The sequence below is a fragment of the Populus trichocarpa genome, chromosome 19 (assembly GCF_000002775.5).
Source record: "Populus trichocarpa isolate Nisqually-1 chromosome 19, P.trichocarpa_v4.1, whole genome shotgun sequence".
NCBI lineage: Eukaryota > Viridiplantae > Streptophyta > Magnoliopsida > Malpighiales > Salicaceae > Populus > Populus trichocarpa.
This window is the reverse complement of record NC_037303.2, coordinates 13,587,352-13,606,568: the sequence shown is the minus strand read 5'-3', so window position 1 is coordinate 13,606,568 and position 19,217 is coordinate 13,587,352. Positions and strand designations below refer to the sequence as shown.

General features: G+C 33.9%; 3 protein-coding genes across 6 annotated transcripts; all 3 read right to left on the bottom strand.

Annotated features, from left to right (window-relative positions):
• Positions 1 to 1,837: 1,837 nt before the first annotated feature.
• Positions 1,838 to 5,145, bottom strand: LOC18108546 (MDIS1-interacting receptor like kinase 2). Its single transcript, XM_024591304.2, has 2 exons — positions 2,514 to 5,145; positions 1,838 to 2,414 (listed from the first exon to the last, which is right to left on the bottom strand). Exons 1-2 carry the CDS (start codon positions 5,098 to 5,100, stop codon positions 2,020 to 2,022), a joined length of 2,982 nt encoding a protein of 993 aa, XP_024447072.2. The 5' UTR covers positions 5,101 to 5,145; the 3' UTR covers positions 1,838 to 2,019.
• A 3,252-nt stretch (positions 5,146 to 8,397) lies between these two features.
• On the bottom strand, positions 8,398 to 12,839 carry LOC18108545 (uncharacterized). Of its 4 annotated transcripts, none has more exons than XM_006371485.3 (8): positions 12,693 to 12,839; positions 12,335 to 12,404; positions 12,072 to 12,231; positions 11,458 to 11,539; positions 10,767 to 10,983; positions 10,008 to 10,072; positions 9,346 to 9,612; positions 8,398 to 8,560 (listed from the first exon to the last, which is right to left on the bottom strand). In XM_006371485.3, exons 1-7 carry the CDS (start codon positions 12,768 to 12,770, stop codon positions 9,358 to 9,360), a joined length of 927 nt encoding a protein of 308 aa, XP_006371547.3. In that variant the 5' UTR covers positions 12,771 to 12,839; the 3' UTR covers positions 8,398 to 8,560; positions 9,346 to 9,357. The 4 variants fall into 4 exon arrangements, with proteins under 4 accessions (XP_006371547.3, XP_024446868.2, XP_024446869.2 ...); XM_024591100.2 differs by lacking the exon at positions 8,398 to 8,560 and adding an exon at positions 8,864 to 9,135; XM_024591101.2 differs by lacking the exon at positions 8,398 to 8,560 and having other exon boundaries at positions 9,171 to 9,612; positions 12,072 to 12,259.
• Positions 12,840 to 15,818: 2,979 nt separating this feature from the next.
• LOC18108544 (60S ribosomal protein L5) lies at positions 15,819 to 18,810 on the bottom strand. The gene is made up of 9 exons (XM_006371484.2): positions 18,661 to 18,810; positions 18,349 to 18,418; positions 18,137 to 18,228; positions 17,621 to 17,747; positions 17,463 to 17,542; positions 17,224 to 17,340; positions 16,623 to 16,757; positions 16,317 to 16,486; positions 15,819 to 16,122 (listed from the first exon to the last, which is right to left on the bottom strand). Exons 1-9 carry the CDS (start codon positions 18,661 to 18,663, stop codon positions 16,023 to 16,025), a joined length of 894 nt encoding a protein of 297 aa, XP_006371546.1. The 5' UTR covers positions 18,664 to 18,810; the 3' UTR covers positions 15,819 to 16,022.
• Positions 18,811 to 19,217: the final 407 nt, after the last annotated feature.

The window sequence follows — 19,217 nt, the reverse complement described above, 5'->3', positions numbered from 1 at the left end:
ACCAGGAAAAATACATAGAAGGATGCCTCCAGACACGACAGGCTAAGGTTGGTGTCAATCTCACACTAAAATTCCAGTCGTTTGGGGTCGAACTTGAGCTCAAATTTTAGCCATTGAAGCTAGAATTCCAGCCATTGAAAACGCCAACCAGGTTGGAAAAAGTCCAACCGTTTGGGACATGTCCAAACATCCGGAATTATTATTTTTTATTTTATTTTATTTCAAATCTTAGCAATGTCCATTTGGTCAAATGTAGATAGCATAAGTCCAACATCTTGCAAAAAGATATTAGCAACTCCCAAGTGCGTGTGTGTGTGTGTGATAGCAAAGGAGAGAAAAAATCAATTAAACATTTGATTAAAATATTAGAATGATATATGGATTGTTGATTAAAATAAGCATTAAACGACAATATTGTTAAAGACGGAAGCTTTCATATTCCAAAGACAAACTTGACAATGATGTCTTGATGTTTTGAGTCGGCCATGATAGCCACTGCACAAACACTGCCATTATTTGGTTCTACTACTGGTTGTTGTCCACATTTTCATTTTCTAAAGTTGAGATTTTTAAAAAAGTCAGAAGACAGTTTAGTAGAATAAAAAAAATAAAATCTTTGACTTTGATTTTATGTATCCCGATCGAGCACCAGAAATGTGGAAAAAGGGTCCCCTCCCACTCGTTCAATTTTCTCTGCGGGGATCCGTTTCTTAACTTTTAATTTGTCATTTGAAAATTAATATTGTAAAATTCTTACATCATAAGTCTACGTGATTATCACATATGTGACTTTTCAGCCTTCCTGGCACATGAAACCTAAGTGTAACACCAATTAGAGTATAGTTACAATCATAACGAAGATAATATATAGATACAATATATTTTATTTATTTTTTGTTTTAAAATGATAAAAATTTATTTTATATTTCTATTTGTATCCTTCCAATCAAACATGTTTCTATTATTTTTATATGTGTCTTTTTTATCTTAAAATATTAATCAAACACAAAGTACTTGTGACTTGTACATTCTTCAGCCCACCTAAATCAATAGCTTTGTAATTTAAAAACCAAACCTTAGATATTATTGTTAATCCTAATGCACATTTTAAACCTACCTTATATACCATTGTTAATCCCAATGCACATTTTAAACCTTTGAATCATGGTTATCAAATTTAGCTTGGATTGGCTGGTTGACCTGATGATATGTTGATTCTGGACCTGATTTATTAAAGAATAATATAAATTATATCTTAAGAATTCACCTAACAGCTTAAGTTTTGGGGTTAATATGGTTCTTTGACATGATATCAGAGTCTTGATGACCAAGCGGTCACAAGTTCGAATCTCATCATCCCTATTTATTTGATAAAAATTAAGCACATGTAATATGGGTCTGTGCAAGTTTCAAGCTCAAAGGGCTTTCACTTGAGGAGGTGTATTAGAGAATAATATAAATTATATCATGTGACTTCACCTAACAGCTTAAGCTATTGGGTTGAATTGGTTTTTTAACACGACTCGAGTCAGATTTTATTTTGAATTGATTATGGAGTTAATATGGTTAAATCCAAGTGATTTGATGATTAATCTGCGACTAAGTGACCCAATTATTTTTTTGTAAAATTTATCCAAAACAATATTATTTTAAATTTAAAAAAAAATAAAAAACATATTATTTTAAATTTAAAAAAAAAACCCTAATAAATATCCACAGGTTGGTACCCAACCTGTAACCCCAACCTTAGATCAAGATTGTTGTTATAACTATACTTTGAAGCCCTCGTCTACACACTAGCTCTAGTCATTTCTTGGATCATGATTAGGTTCTCAAGAAATGACTTTTTATCAATATTTGGGTACACAATAGTCGTTCTCGGTAATAGATAATTTAAGAAAATAATTGTGGTTAAAAATGATTTACACTAGCCTCAGAAGTTGATTGACGGTAATAGAAGTTACATTGTTAAGGATAAATACACACACAAGTTGTGGTCCTCAGCGGCACTTCACACCGTTACGGTTCCTCTACTTGCAAATCAAGGTTCACAAGCTCTCCTAAAGTAAGTGTGTGCCATGGCGCGGAGGAGATATCAAGCCTTGAAATCGATAGCTCTTGAGAAACCTGAGGCATCGTGGGGCGAGATTTTGGATCGGCATTGATGCATGTGAATCCGAGCTTGATAATTATGGCAACTTGGACAGCCAATTCACGAGCAGGAGTTTCTAGGCGTTTGTCCAACAAATCTTTCAACAACGTAGTACTCCCGGGATTCCATTCCGAAGATGTTGACAAAGTTGAAAGAGAACCTATTAGTTCACCAGGATGATGCCCCATAATTATTTCCAGTGCAACAACTCCGAAGCTATATACATCGCATTTCTCAGTGACCTTCATCGTGTAAGCAAGTTCTGCAGACCCACGATTTCGAAGAGAAATGAACCATTAAAAATAGGAAAATAACAAGGGAAAAGTTTGCATTTCAAGACTTATGGTAAGATTCATGTTACCTGGTGCAATGTATCCGTAAGTGCCAGCAAGCCCTGTCCAGTTCGAAGAATCAAGCTTTATAAGTCTAGCAGTGCCAAAATCAGACACCCGAGCTTCATATTTGCGATCCAACAATATGTTGCTGCTAGATATGTCACGATGAATAATAGGCGGCTTGCAATCGTGATGCATGTAACAAAGAGCATTCACAACCCCTTTGACAATATTGATTCTCTTAGACCAATCCAACTCTGTAGCCTGTTCTACATTATCCAGGATCCGAGCTAAGCTTCCCCTTTCCAAGTACTCATAAACCAAAAATGATTGCTTGGCATGCAAGCAGAAACCATGAAGCTTCACAATGTTTCTGTGTCGAATTTTATTCAATGCTTGAATTTCACTCTCAAATGTCTTCAGATCGTCCGATCTTGTATACTGCAATGGGTGAAGCTTCTTTACTGCTACAATCTGACCTGTTGACAGCTTGGCTTTGTAAACACTTCCATGCCCTCCCACTCCAATGCAGTACTTGGCATTAAAACCCTCAGTCACTTCATTGATGTCTTCATATACTAGCTTCCCATCATAGCTCCAGATCGTAAACAAATTTCCTTGCTGTGAATCAATGAGCTTGTTTCTCATGCTCTTCCTCCATTCTTTTCTTAGAATACAAACAAAACCAATAAGAATGGTCAAGAAGAATGAAGCTCCAGAAACAGGAAGGACGATCAGGAGTAGTAGATGCTTGCCGTCTTTCGTAGTGTTTACGGGAGGAGCTGGACAATTCATCAAGCTAGTGCGGTTGCCACACAAGCCTTTGTTGTGTGTAAATGCTTCTGGTGGTGCTTCTTTGAAGGCTTTGCTTTTAGGAATTGGACCTTCCAACTCATTGTAGGATAGGTCAACTATTCTCAAACTCTGCATCTGGTCCATTGTGGATGGAATGAAACCAGTGAAGTTATTGTGAGAGAGTACCAAAACTTCCAATTTGATCAAATTCCCAAGTTGCCACGGAATTTCCCCAGAAAGCAAGTTTCTACTAAGATCTAGCAGAACTTGCAGAGACACCAAATTCCCGATTTCAGCAGGAATGCCATCATGAAAACTGTTGTTGCTCAAATTTAAGTAAAGCATCTTTGAGCATTTACCAAGTTGTTTGGGTATGGTGCCACTTAGATTGTTTGCTGCTAGATCAAGATAGGAAAGATCAGGCAACGATCCAATTTCAGGAGGAATCTTGCCTGAGAGACTATTGAAACTCAAAGTTAGATTGAACAACGACTTCAGCTTTCCTAACTCATTTGGTATTCTGCCTTCAAGTTTATTTGAAGAAAGGTCTAAATAGTGCAGAGCTGTTGACTCTCCGAGCTCTGGCGGTATCACACCAGTGACATGACAGTTGGATATTTTCAAGCTTGTGAGCCGCTGGCATTTTCCCCAATTTGGTGATACTTGTCCATGAAAATTATTGTAGCTCAAATCAATGTAATCAAGATTTGGGTACACACCAAAGTCTTCTGATATGTTTCCAACGAGGTTGTTCCTGTCAAGTCGAAGTCTAGATAAGTTTGTGCAGTTCTTCAAACCTTTAGGAATAGTACCCGTAAAGCGATTGTTACTTGCACAAAAATCTTCAAGTATGCCTCCATGACAAATTTTTTCAGGTAACAAACCAGAAATGCTATTGTTTGACAAAAAGAACAACGTCAAATTGGTAAGCTTGTTGATCTCTGGAGGTAGTGGACCAGACAAGTGGTTTCCATAGAGAGACAAAACCTTGAGGCCTATGAGATCACCTATAGAGGCAGGGATTGCACCCGTCAAGTCATTTAAATTCAAACGAAGCTCACTGAGGGATTTCAACCTTCCAAGCTCCGGTGGGATTGAGCAGGATAGGCGATTGTTGGCAAGGTTTAGTACTGAAAGATTGGATAAGTTTTCAAAAGTGGCAGGAATAGAACCCAGAAGAAGATTGTTTGAGAAGCTCAAGACATTGAGTTTCATCATAGTTCCTATATCCCGAGGAATATATCCGGTGAATTGATTATAACCCAGATTGAGAATGGTAAGCTTGGATAGATTACTGATATGGGGAGGGATATTTCCTTTGAGGGAATTGTGTTGGAGATCAAGACAAGACAGATTATGGAAGGATGAGAAGCTGAAGTCATCAAGCGTACCTTTCAGCTGGAAATTGGTTAGGTTTATGGTGGAGACACTTCCACCATCATTGCAGTGGATCCCAGACCAAGTGCATGGGCTTATGTTTGATCCGGGAACGGGTTTCCATGAAGAGAGAAGAGATTGAGCTTGGCCACTGAGGCTCTTTCTCCATTTGAGTAACGCCTCCACTTCTAGCACTCCTCCATCAGCTTGTTGATGATCAGTACTTGAAGCAGAAACATGTTGTGAAGTAAGCATTAACAAAGTAAGTAGAAACAACGACATGGTTTTAAGATTCTTCTTGATAGAAGAATCTAAAAGTTGAGAAAAGTTGATTAATCTTGAGGGAGCAGGATTCATAGAATAAATCAATTGAGAGAATTGAAGAACATACAAACATAAATACTTGCGTGTGTAAACAAGCATGGTAGAATATGCGAGCATCTCACTTGATCAGTTAAGTCTCTTTCAAAGTCGCCGTAGACTTGGATACTCGCCTTCTTATTATAGACTTGAAACTTTGCTAGACAATTGCTCACGACTTGAAGATCATGTTGCCTGGGCTACACGTCAAGATCTCGATCGGTTATTGAATATTTCAAAGCAGTGTTTTTTTTTTTTTTTAACATGGATGTCCGGGTCAGCTTGCGCGCACCTCGACTAATTCCACGGGCCCTGAAGTTAACGACCATGTAAGTCTCCGGTGACCATCATATGAGCAACCACAAAACTCGAACCTGAAACCATAAAAAGAACAAATCTCTTGGTCCCAAGCTATTACCACTTTATCACCACCATGGTTATTTCAAAGCAGTGTTTGATTGCTACTTGATGCAGCTATTGAGCATATTACAAAGTAGTATATTATTTTCCAAATAAACTAATCCCCCGGCGATGTTTCAAGATGTATATTACTATTTATTGTAATAGTATAATTACTATTTTATCTCTTCATCATTACTCTTTTCACTATTTTCCCTCGTCATTTTATACGAAGAATTAGCCGAATTAATTTTCATTTTTTAAAAGTATTTTTTAATATTTTCTTACCAGTATTTTTTTTTTATTTTGTATTTATAATGTTATTTCAATTTTATATCATATATCATGTATTTGATTTGTTGTCCCAAATTAATTTTTAAGTTCACTCAAAACTTTTTTTGTTTATCTTTTTTTTTCTTTGACAAGTTTTTTATATTTATATTTTTAAACTGACTTATAATAAATATTTTGATAGAACCCGAATCTAGGGTTTTATAAATTATGAGTTTTTTTAAATTTAATCATGTTTAGAATGTTTGTCTAAATTTGCTTGAATTTTACATATGTTTTCAATTCCACCCCCTATAATTTTTTTAATCTTTAAAATTTAGTTCTTATTTCTTTAATTAATATTTACTTTATTTGGGATTCTTTTTATTTGTTTTCATTAAATTGCATCCTCCTTTGGTTTGTCTTATCAAATTTTATTCTTATTTGTTTTTGTTGCTTTTGCATGTTTTTTTTTTATTAATACTTTTCTACTGATTTCATCCTTCAAAATTAAATTAGTGGAGAATTATACTTCTTGATTAAATCCTGGTAAAAGATTTCACGGGATATAACTTTTAGAGATTAGACTGAGTTTAAGAGATTTGCGTACCTTTCTTTTTTTCTTTTTTCTAAATTGATATCATCTTAAATTTTTGTTATTGTTTTTCGGTTTAATTCTCTTTTTTTAACTTTTGGTTTCTTATTTTTTTCAATTTGATTTTATTGGGTTAGCCCATAACAATTTTTTTCTATTTCACTCATATCATTTTTTAATTTATAAATAATCTATCATATTACAAATAATTTTCAATTTCACCCCCCTATAATTTTTTAATCTTTCAAGTTTGGTCTTACTTTTTTTATTTGTAATTTTTTAAGTTTGCCATAATTGTTTTTAAAATTTCATCCTTATTGGGTCTTTTCTTGTCAAATTTTAGCTCCATTCTTTTTTTTTGTTCTTCCTTTTCTTTTGCAAGATTTTTTATTAATATTTTTTTCAACGATTTCATTCTTTAAAATTAAATTAGATGACATTTAAACTTCTTAATTGAACCCGGATCCATGATTTAGTATGTTGTATTTTTTAGATTAGACTAGGTTTAGGAAATTTGTCTAGGTTTGCTTGTTTTTTTTCTCTATTTTTTAAGTTGATGTTTTCTATAATTGTTTTTTGAAGTTTGACCCTTTTTTTTTTCCCTTCAAATAGGTTAGCATTGAGTTGTTTGATAATCCGAATGGACTCCTGTGATTTTTTTTTGTTATTGGTTTTTTTTAGTTTATTTTTTTGACCCATTAAACTAGATTTAATAACACAATTAAAAATTATTCATGTTTTTAATTTTTTTTATATTTTAAAAAATTTATCCTACCTGCAACAAAACACAGCTCAGGTTTGGAGAGTTGATGAAAATTATGTTTTGGAAAGGAAAAAAAGAAATTGTCAATTGTCTTTTTTTTTTTTTCATAAGTCGGCTAACTGTCATTGGACTTTATCAGGATTGCAGAGTATGACAGCTTTTTTCACTTCTGGAAAATTTGTTTATTTGCACTTAATTTAAGGGCTTTGAAAGTTGTAATCTATCGTTGTCAAAGAAGAAAATGGGGAAAGTTTCTTCTTCTTCTTCTTCTTTTCTTTTTTTTTTGTTTCTAATTTAACCTGCAAAATGGGGTTATGGAGGATGGGACTACAGTCAAGATATCAGATCAATTTGCCTATAAACTCCTTGCTTGGCCAATACATCTGCAGCAGCGGGTGCTTCCTCTAAGCGTATGGCTGAAAATAACATACCTCACTGTAGTTTTTATGGAGCTTCATTGCATTAAAACTTCCTTGCAACTTCCAGGGGCGAGCTGCACAGTTGAGCTCTTGAGAAGATCAGAGGGCTTAAAACGGTAAGAGGAGGAAGCTATTGCTAATGCTGTTGTGAATGAAAAAAGGTTTGGAATTCTTCGGGATCCAAAGAAAGGATTAAAAACGCAAATCAACTTAACTATTCTACTGATTCTAAAAACTCTATCATTTGCCATTTATCTACTGATCCTAAAAGTCAATCATAAGTTTCATATTCGCAATTTGTATCAAACAAATTTTGAACTAAATAAAAAATATTTAAATTGTAAAAATCTATTTAATATTTTTATTAAATTCAACCCATCAAATTAATCTTGGAACATCTTAATCCGACTTTTTATCTAGTCCGGGTTTAGAATTAAACTATGTAAAAATTACTCTCATAAGACTCAGTCGACTTTGATTGGTCAAAAAGCTTTCCAGACAACTAGTAATAAAAATCTAGTGATGAATTTGAAAAAAAAAATGATATAAAAAACTCTCTCGACCCAATTTTTTGTTTAGCTCAAATTTAAAATTAAATAATGTGAAAGTTACCTAACATGACAGTCAACTTAACCGATCCAAAAATAACATAACCAACAAATAAAAAAAATATGAGGAAAAACTTGAGGAAAAAGGAGATTAAATTGACTTAAAAATACCTCTTAGACCTGAATCCTTACTTAACTCGAGTTTAAAATTAAATCGTGAAAGAGTTACTTCGACATGATCCAATTGACTTGGTCAGTCCAAAGACAACCTATGAATTTATTTAAAAAAGCCTAAGAATGAAATTGTGAAAAAAAGGGACCAAATTGAAATATAAAAAAAGGGAAATGAAAAAAAAATGAAAAGGCTAAAAATAGCTTCATTATTTATATAAACAGTGAAACTCCATAATAATCCTGAGATTTTTTGTATAGAAGTAATTGTATTGTTTTAAAGGATCACTGAGATTCATCTTATGGAGAAGGAATTAGATGAATTGAGGCAGCAAGTTTTGTCATTCCAGCCAAAATTAAGCATTTTAAGAAAAACCTGGAGGCCCCAGAAAAGAATATTAATTCTTTATAGAAGTAAATTACTGCAACAAATGGGAGGAGGGGCAGAGCAAACCAATGCAATCTGTCAGACTCATGAAGCAACATGAAGACAGAACTTAGGAAGCCGCATGATGAGACGTATAATCAACTCCATGTGATGAGTTAGTGCTACTTGAATATGAATATCTTTTACTCTCAAATAATGCCAGAAAACTAGCCAAAAATAAATATTTTGCAACCTCTAAGTGGTGATCATAAGAGAATGGTGTAGTCGAGGGAGAATACTTGAAAGACAACAGATATGAATATGGTTTGTGTAATTTATTATGCAATGTGATTGAATCTTTATGTGCTTGTTTGAAAACAGTTAAATAAGCAATTCAAAGCCGTAATTTCGATTCATGATACATATTGAACATAAAAAAAACCTAATCTAGAGCATGTGGACAAGGCATTAGAATCTGAAACAAAGTAAAAGATGTTTGCTTCAACATAAGCCAATCTACCCAGATCCCCACGAAAACTACTCATGAATATCCAAAATGAAGAGCAAGCAAGGAGTGCAGAGAGCTGAGTGAGCATGTCAAGAAAAGGTAGAAGATGAATGAAGCAGAACCAAGAAAAGATAAACATATTATAATAGTGTAAAATAGACAACTTAATTGCTTGCTCATTGATAATTTTTCAATGCTTGACTTGCAATAAGTTTAGCCTTATAGATAGCTTCATTAAAAGGGACAAACATCCAAAAATTAAAGATAGCAAATGAGATATGTTTACCGGCATGAGTTTCTACCATGTAAATGATGGTAAAACAAATGATGGGTATGCATCATATTTGGATGCAAGGGCCTGCACAGAAGATAAAGCTGCTTCTTCTCCAAAACTATTGACTCCAAGTTCAGTTGCATGAATCCCACCGGTTATAAATGCTGACCAGATCCCAACAGCATTTGCACCTTTGATATCATGGTGAAGAGAATCACCCACAGCTATAGAATCAAAAGCATCAACACCAGCCAATTCCATAGCAGATTTATAGATTATCTGCCAAAAAGTTGATACAGCAATCAGAGCAGCCAAAGGAAATGTATAACCAAGAAAAAAAAAACAGCAATGATATGATAAAGAAGGTGATAACAATAGCTTTGCCCTAAAGGAATACACTAATTATATAAAATATGAGCAAAATGTAGATTATTCCTGAACATCTCAAACTAAAAAGTCAAATGTCAGTGAGTGATTTTAATCGCTTAATCTGTATTTTGTATAGAATATTTAAAAATAAAGGAAATAGCAGTAGTTCATAGAACAAAAATTAAAAATTCAATGCTAGTTTGTACTTGCAATTTGAGGCAAATACATGGTTGTCCATATCACCAAAGGACATGATAAGCATTTCCGAATTAAGAGTAAGAACTAGCAAGAATAATATGCAGTACCTTATCTGGCTTGCCCATCCATTTCACTTCACCACCAAGCTTCTCATACTTGGCAGCCAATGTACCTAACAAGATAGCACAACTTGTATCACAAGAGTTAACAAAATAAATCTCTCCGTATTTTTATTTTTTTAAAGTTTTTCTTGCAAGTTGATCTATATATAAGGGGTGAGAAAATGAGAAAGAAAGCAGAGAGTAGCTAACTCCTAAATTTATATTATTATTCAAGCAATAAATAGAGGAGTAGTTGTTCATATTTTCTAGACAAATTGATCACAAATTATCAAAACAAAATGAAATTTTCCTCTTAAAATCATATGCCAGACAAAGTCAATCAACGGCAATTTGTTCATTTCATCATAGAACATTAGGTTTATGACTATGCATTTTGCTGCTGTATTTAGATAAATGAAGAAAATAACGAAAGGAAAGGAAAGGAAATACACTATGGAAAAGAAAGGATCCCCCAAAATTTATACCATTGCTACTAGATTACCAAGAAACATCTTCAAGGGAATTTTAGTAGAAAAACCCATCTCATTTAATAAAGATTTCATACATGGCTTCTCTAATTTCACAAGGGCATTGGGATTTTTGGAAATAAACCAAACATTTAGGTTATTAGAAACTAAACAAAAAACAGAACTACATCTCCATTGAAATGAGACTTCCATGCTAAGCTCCCATTCACAGAGACAGTCATTTCTGATTAAGAATGTATTCTGTAAACAGGAGGATAAGATGACTCAAAATCTTTACCAGGCATGACTCGCAAGTCTCTAGCTTCAACAGTTACAAAGTCTGGATTGGCTACTACCATAGGAATTTGTTTAGCAGCACAGCGCTCCAATACTTTCTCAAGCTCCTCAAGAGTCATAGGGCAAGAAGCACCAGAAGACAGCCCCAATGCTTCAGTGCCATGAGCCAAAACAAACTCAGCTTCTTCAACCTTGTCAACAACTTGTAAGCCTAAGCCCTGCAAGGAAAAATGGGCATAAAAGCAGAGTATTAATTATGAGTCTGACTCTGAGTGTCTAAGGTCTTCTGACACTTGAATAATCAAGATTATCAACTGTAAGTCTGCTAATTAGATCCAATGGATCATTCATGGCTCTTAACACAATCACCTAGCACAACTAGAGAAAATGCAGTGATCAATAGATTATCTACTCAAAGATAGTTCAGGTTGAACAGAAATCTATTCCAAAATTCTGTTCAGGGCCAAAGAAAAGAAAATTACAGATGGAGAAATTGGCTACAAAAAGAGTTGCAGAAGATCTTGTAATGGGTGCTTCCTGGTTTGTTTAATCATGTCCAATGTCTTTGTTTACTTAGGAAGAGAGAGAAGGGAAGGAGGAGAGAGGCGGAGGGGGTAAGGCAAACTAGAAGTGTAAATGAAAAAAAGAAACCAGAGAAACAGTGTAGAGAAGAATTCAACCAAACCACACACCTCAAGAGATATGGCACCTCTGCCCTTCCAAGTCATGTGAATGCAAGATTTTCCTAATGCTGCAAACCAACCATCATCTCTCCTATCAATTTCAACATATGAATCAGGAAATCTATACGTATTTACATGCATTTAAAAGATGTATAAACCATAAACTATGGCATAACTAAGTCAAAAGGAAGAAGTTTGGCTTATAAAATGATTTTTTTTAAAAAAAAATCTTTCCCATTTTAGAAATGCCTTTGATACCTTCCCTAAATGGAAGAATTATCAATCACTTTGAAGGATGGATCCTCGAGGAGGAGGGTAGAGATAAGTGTTCCCATCATTCTGTTTTTCAATCATTGAAGATGAAGATGGATTCTTTTTCACAAATAAGGATATTGCAGGGTTTCAAACCAATCAACATTTCTCTAATAGTATTAGACATAAAGTCCACTTCTTTTCAACAAAATTTGGTACCCTATATGTAAGGATATTAGTGAAAATACATGAAAATTCAGTACACAAAATTGATACCGTATAAACACAAAAAAGCAACAGTCTTTTCAATCACCAAAACAACACCAAACATTGAACATAATTCCTCAACTCCATAAAGCTGAATAACTAACCTCTGCAAATATTGATGTGTTAATTCTCCACTGGTAATGGCTCCGAGAAATAAAGAAGTATCAAATCCAAGACTCTTCATTTTCTCCATTGTTGTAGATGCACGCCGCGAAGAATTACTTATAATCACCATTTTGGCACCGGTAGTAGCTAGCTTTTGCACTGCCACCAATACATGAAATAGAAACCACTTCCAACATAAAATTTTATAACAACATCAGCAACGTACTGATCCAGATGCCAAAACTAATGAATAAGCACATACATGTTGAAATTGCACCAGGATAAGGTTGTTTTCCATCATGAAGTACTCCAAATTGATCTAAAAACCATGCCTGTGGTACACATTACCAAATTAATAAGCAAAACTTCTACTTCATGTACAATGTAATCCAAAACAATAAGAAAGACCAACTGGCCAAGTTCTAAGCTTTATATAGAATTCAACGCAATTCAAGCAAACCCATTTGAACCCGGATCCTAAAAACTATTAAACTGTAAGATATAGTAGTATTTTGTGAATTAACAAGAAACAAACTGAAATTAATCTTTGAAAGCATATACAAAATAAACACCAAAATTTGCAGAATTGACACATCTACAGTCATGGTAAGTTTGGTTACCTTGAACCGATGGGTTTTAGCAATGTGTTGGAGGCCATTAAAGGTCTGGAAAAGCTGTAGTTCAGAGGACTGTAGCATTATCTTTCTCTTCTTATTCTTCTTCTTCTATCTTTTGAAATTGAAGTCAAAACCTGTTTTCATTTTTATCTCTATGGAGGGACAAATAGTCCTAGTTTGGTTATTTTACTGAGATAATTATAACTTAGTCCATGTAGTTGATCAAAATCAATTATTTAGTCCCTGTAGTTTTAAAATTAATTAAATAATTCATTTACCTTCTTCGACTTAATAGGTCATCAAATTAACTATTCGAGTTAGAGATTTAAAAATTGTGGCTTTTGAAAAGGTTACAAAAACTCAAATTAATTCTTCTACCTATTGTACTCATGCTCTTTGCATAGAACACTGCTAGGGTCCAAGAAATGGAGCACAACTTTTTCATTAAATCAGCACATAATTTTCACGAAAAAATAAAAATATATAATATTTATCACAATCTATAGAACGATAAACAAATTGAATTTTTGAACTCATTTTATACGATTTTTTTTTGTTAGAAATTTGAAGTTTAATTGAAGAAAATATATATTAATAGAAAGTCTGGTTATGAAGTTTATTTATAAGCTTCTAAAAAAAGACTTACCTATAAGGAAATGAAGAAGAAAATACAAATGAGGTATATATAATTAAAAAAAAAAAGAATTATGATTTCTTAAATCCAAGTCAGCATATCTTAAAATCCATGAAAAAAATAATGAATAATGCATGAAAGTGATGACTATTCATGGACTGTTCAATTAATTGTTTTTCTTTTTTCTTTTTCTTTTTTTTTGGATTTAAGATTTTTAGTCTTGGATTTTAAGGGATTCCATGAAATCTTAATTCATTATATAGATAAAGGAGAACTCATCAGAAATCAATGGATTACATTTCATGTGAATATATAAACACTCTAAGCCATAATAGTGTCTATAAAACTGAGTTAAATTTATGCTCAAAATCCAATCATTGAAAAAGTAGGATAAAAATCAAATAATCCTAAATAATAGAAATTTTAACCAAATTTTAAATAACATATTTTTCCCATTAGTTTTTTTAAAAAAAATATCAAGTTTTTTTCAAAATAACTGCATTTATTGGACAAAAAATGCACTCCAAAATGGGTAAGGGATACAAAATGCATATTTTAGAAATCCAAATTGAAACTGTTTTTTTTTTTTACAACTTAATTTATATTTAATTTTATCATCAAATATCTATGTTATTTCTGAATTTGAGCTAAATATGTTTAGAAAATCTTGACTCCATTCTAGGTTAACTCTCTTTTTTTTTTTTTTGCTCTTCACTTGAATCAAAAAAATTAATTGGTCAAATCTTAGATTAACCAGTTAGATCGGTCTAATTTCATAACTTTGTTTTAAACTAATGTTGTGGACTTATTACACTATTTATCTTTATCATGTCAATCTAGTGCAAGAGTGAGGAGTTTTAACATGGTTTGACAATATATCTATATTCATAGAAGAAAAAAGTTATTTTTCTGTATATAAAATTAGAGTTTCAATAATATAAAATTAGAGTTTCAATAATATATATTTATAGTAAACCTTAACCATACAAGAGATATTACTGATTTCTAATAATACCTCTTTATTTGACTATATGAATATTACTCCTTGCCTTTCTCCCTCTCATCATCTGTTTTGGTTATGATGCAATAACAAAATGAATGACCCTTGTTGTGTTCTCACTTGTGCATTTTTTCCCCTTCTTGTTTTCAAATTTCTTATAAAGCTATACGACATTATATACAATAATTTATCGTGGCCTTCCAAGTTCCAACTGAAACATGCTAAACTCCTCCATAAAAGCTCAAATGTTAATTAGAGCACACATTTTCCTCTCAACTCAAAGAAAATTTGGTAGAGGATCGGACAAGAACGGAAGCGGGTGTTGTTTTTATTGCTATTCAGATGGTTCGTTTATTGCCTTTCCTTTCTCTCTTAGTTTGGCCTCTGGCGGTGGAGGTGGTGGCCTTCTAGCTGCATTTGCATCCCAACCACCAATGTTCAAGCCCAGTGTCATTGGCCGGCAACATGGAGGCATGAACCCCCATGAAATATAAAATGCTAAGCAGTATAACATCGGTGTACATTTGGCTAAACGTATCAGCAAACTTATATTTCATTCAAGTATTTAGTGAGACTTGCAAGTATGTTAGTAGTTGTTGCACCAAATTCATCATATAGAAAACGTAGATTCATCTACATTATACAAAGGCTTAAATCAAGAGAAAGATGCCCACCTGCCATGAACAAGTTTGTTATCTGAAAATGGCTTGGAATCTCCATGGCAAGCAATCGTTCTTAGAAAGCCTAGAGATGGAAGAGAAGATCTTAGAATTGGCTGAAATAGGTGTTATTGGGGTCGCTGGTGTTGAGGTTAGTGAACGAGTCATGACTGTATCTCATACTCAAGAGGATTGCTCGAATTCGGGAGGAAAAAATTGAAGGGCAAATTTATCATGTCAACAGTGCGTGGCAAGAAATTATAAGTCGATCGTATTTTGAGCTCTGGATGTAATGGGAAGTGGAAATCCGTTGGCTGACGGTTTTATTCTTGTGCTCTTTGGTTAGCATTGATATCCACGACACCCTTCCATGTGACTCTGGCTTGTGGCTTTGTGCCGAGGTAAAGGCTTAAAATTGGCACAGGCATATTTCTAGCATTCGGGAGCTAATTTCTGAAATCAAATAGGGGTCAAGATTCTACAGCACAAAATCACGACAGTTCGCGAACCCTAGGGTACTCACAGCGTCAGTTTCATACTACACAAGTAACATCTGTTTAAAAAATATGCTTCCCATTGTACTTGAGCAATAGGATGATTCCCAGTCAGGAATGATTCTTAACAATAGATTATTAATACTATCTTAACACCTTGAATTTCAAAGTTACATTCTAGCGTAAATCCATATTCCAACAAGGGGAACTCTTGTTCCTTCAAAATCTAAATTTTTTGATCAAGTTTTACAACATCAAAACGAATGATCACCAGCTTCATATCCACATAGCAATTATTTCAACAAACAAAAGTAATCCGGAATTTAATCAAGCAAATTATAATTAGCCAAGTCAAATTTGAAATTGCATTCAATATCAAGTTTTAAAAAAATCACAATCTTGTAATCTAAGAAAATTATACTTAAGGAGACAAAAATGGAGCCATAAGCAAAAATAATCTGAAGGACATAACTAGGTTTCAAATAAAAACTCAAAAGTAGCCTGTGTGCCATGGAAAACTGACATTAGAGCTCAGGCATCAATGTTTCACTCATCATCTTCATCGTCAGCGGCTGAGTTGAGAGCATTCAATCGCTCAACCAACTTGGCTTTCCTTTCCTCATAGGTTAGCTTCTTCAAGTTGTACCTGTGATACACAGAAACAATTTGAAGGAAAATACTAAATATATAATTTCAAGTAGCTCCATGCAAAAATGGCATGAGAAGATGGACTTGCAACTTACAGGTAGATGGAAGTGGTGATTTACCATACAAACAAATAAGCTATCACAAAGTTGTGTGGGGTGCGTGCAAATAGTTATCAATTAAATAGCAACAAACCTCTTGTGCTCCTTGGGTGGCTGCTTCTCTGATTTCTTTGCAGTTGGATCAGCGCGAATGGCAGCATGAACCTTCTTGTACAATGCCTCCATACCATCAGCATCAATTCCTCTCTTGAGGTACTCACTAAAGTGGGATTGGTATTTCTCAGGTTCATCCTCCATCAATGTCTGGGGTGAAGAAACACAATAAATATCTGAAAATTATAATAGACAATATACAAGCACATTTTTTTACAGATGCAATTAAAGACGCGGAAACAACAAAATATAACAAATTGTGTTCATTAAAGCTAGCCACATTTACCCTCATGTATGCAGCAACATGGCCTCCATAAATATATTTGCGGTGAACTTCAGCATCAAGCTGCTTATTGTCCTTTGCAAAGCCAGCAAACCTCTTGTCACTGTGGGGAATATCTAAACCACCATCTAAAGCTCCCTACAAAAGAAAACAGAACGAATTATTTCAATGAAACACATCAACGGCACCAATCTAACTATCATAATTCTCAAGCATAAATAATATGATAGGTGAATGGTGTTGTGCATTCAGATGCTGAATATTGAAATTCAAAGATAATGCAACTAATGTAAACTAAAAAGAAAAAAAAGAACAAGACCATAAATATTTGTTTAATGGATAAAAAGGGGCAAAAGTAAAACCACCAAACTGGTTTTATAGTGAAAATATCACTAGCAACTTCTAATGCATTTCAGATACAACGTGGCAATGACAGCAATAATCCAAATATCATTGCATGATAACATTTACAAAATAATTGATTGAATTGCATGCATTGGTGCTTTAACAAAAAATATACTACAACGAAGAATCATTTTATGACAAGCTTCCCAGAACAAACATAATGGAAAAGGATTTTGCAAAATTAATTGTCTTAATATACCTTGAGGGCACCAAACACACGGTTTCCAGTAGTGGTTCTGAGCAGACCAACATCAAGTAGGGCACGGAATGGCCTCCTGCTATCAGCTGGTTCAACAGAGAAATCCTCTCCAGTAGCCTGATATTCAAGTTCATAAGCCAAAAACTGTGTAAGACAGCTAATTTTTTTGAGTTAAGTTGCATCATGAAGAGTTAAAATTGGTTGTCAGAGAAGGTGAATCCTTTATCCCCACAATATACCTCCACATTTCCTTCATATTCATCATCCATCTCAAGCATTTTCAATACACGACGAGCCAAGAGAAGTCCAGTGCAGTAAGCTGAACGTGATTCCAAATCAAACAAAAGGTTAGAATAACATATTAGGTAAGCTCATAGTTTCCAGACCAAAGGATTACCTGCTGCATAGTTTGTAAGACCAGCTTCAAGCCCATATCGAGGAAGCTCATGAGCATAAGCAGAAGCAAGGACTATATCTCCAGCAATGCTTGCAGATGCTATTTGTGCAATAATGTCCTTGTTGGTCTAAAAACACAACGTTAAGGTGCAAAACATATAGAACACAATCTATAACGGTACATAAATTGTTTTTTAAATGCCCTATTGAGCAGGAGCAGTACCCTACACCCAAAGTACACACCAAAAGCAGTTGCACCACGAATAACATCTCAAGACCTAATGATTCAATTCAAACACAAAAACATCAATTCAAGTCAACATTCATGCACGATCCATAGCCTTATTTAAAAGCAAATGCAGTAATACTAATTATATTTCTACTGTTTTACAGCATATAACAAATAAAGATCCCAAAAATTAGTGGCTAACAATGCTAACAAAAACGCAAAAAAAGAACAGAGTAACAAGAAATGAATATGACAACACGTTAAAGAACAAACCAAACAAAAGGATACAAATCGGACAACGAATCGGTACTTAGGCGTATTGTACTTGTTCTTGTCCTGATTAATCAGGCGAATCCTAGCCCTGTAGTCAGTCTTCCCGGCTACAAGAAAAGAATTCTTATCCATTGATCAAAAAAGGAAAAATCACCAAAACCCATTGAGGAGAATGAACTTTATCAGCAGACAATACATCTAATTAACCAAAAAGTTACAATCTTTACCTCGCCTTCTCTTAAACTTGACTTGATACCTCTTGAAGTAAGCCCTGCTTTTCTGCGCCTTGGCAAAGGCCTGTCAAGCACACAACAGAAAAAAAAACATACATATTAGCACAAGCCCATTTCTAAAAATTCAACAAAACCCTAATCTCTACTTAATTTATAGCTTTAAACAGAAAAAAAAAATGAAATTTCTATCGTAACCAAGGCTTTTTAAGACTAATAAAATGAAATCTAAAAAACAGTTCGTTTTTTTTTAAGAAGAAATGAAAGAACACATGTAATGTAGTTGAAAGCTAGGGTTTTGAGATTCACCATTGTAGAAGCTTGATCTGGGAGAGGCTAGACGGCTGGTAGGGTTTGAGAGAGAGGTGTGAGATATAATGGAACTTGTTATAAACCCTATTCCCTAGTGACTGGCCTATTGGCTCCTCAGATGAACGGCTGAGATTAGATTTTTTGTAGCCGCAAGGGTTTTGTTGATTTGTGACTGGATGGCGTTTTGGTCATTTCGGCCACCAGTTTAAGCATACAAAGCCCAATTCGTTATTCAGGCTGAAGACCCAAAGTCCAAAATTTCTTGGATGAAATAGAACATTGGAATCATAGTTATGGTGACGATAAAAGGAGATAATTTTATTTTTATTTTTTTTAATATAAGTGTCCAGATTAGTTTGTATGTACCTTGATTAATTTTATGGGGTCTAAAATTAACGACCATGTAAATCTCTAGCAGCCCTGAGATTTGTGAGACTCGAACTAATGATCTTTAGGAAGTAAACTCAGGTTTGACCAATTAAGTTATACCACTTAGAGTTAATATAATATATTATTAAGTTATAAAGATGATGATTAATATTAGCGTTGTAATT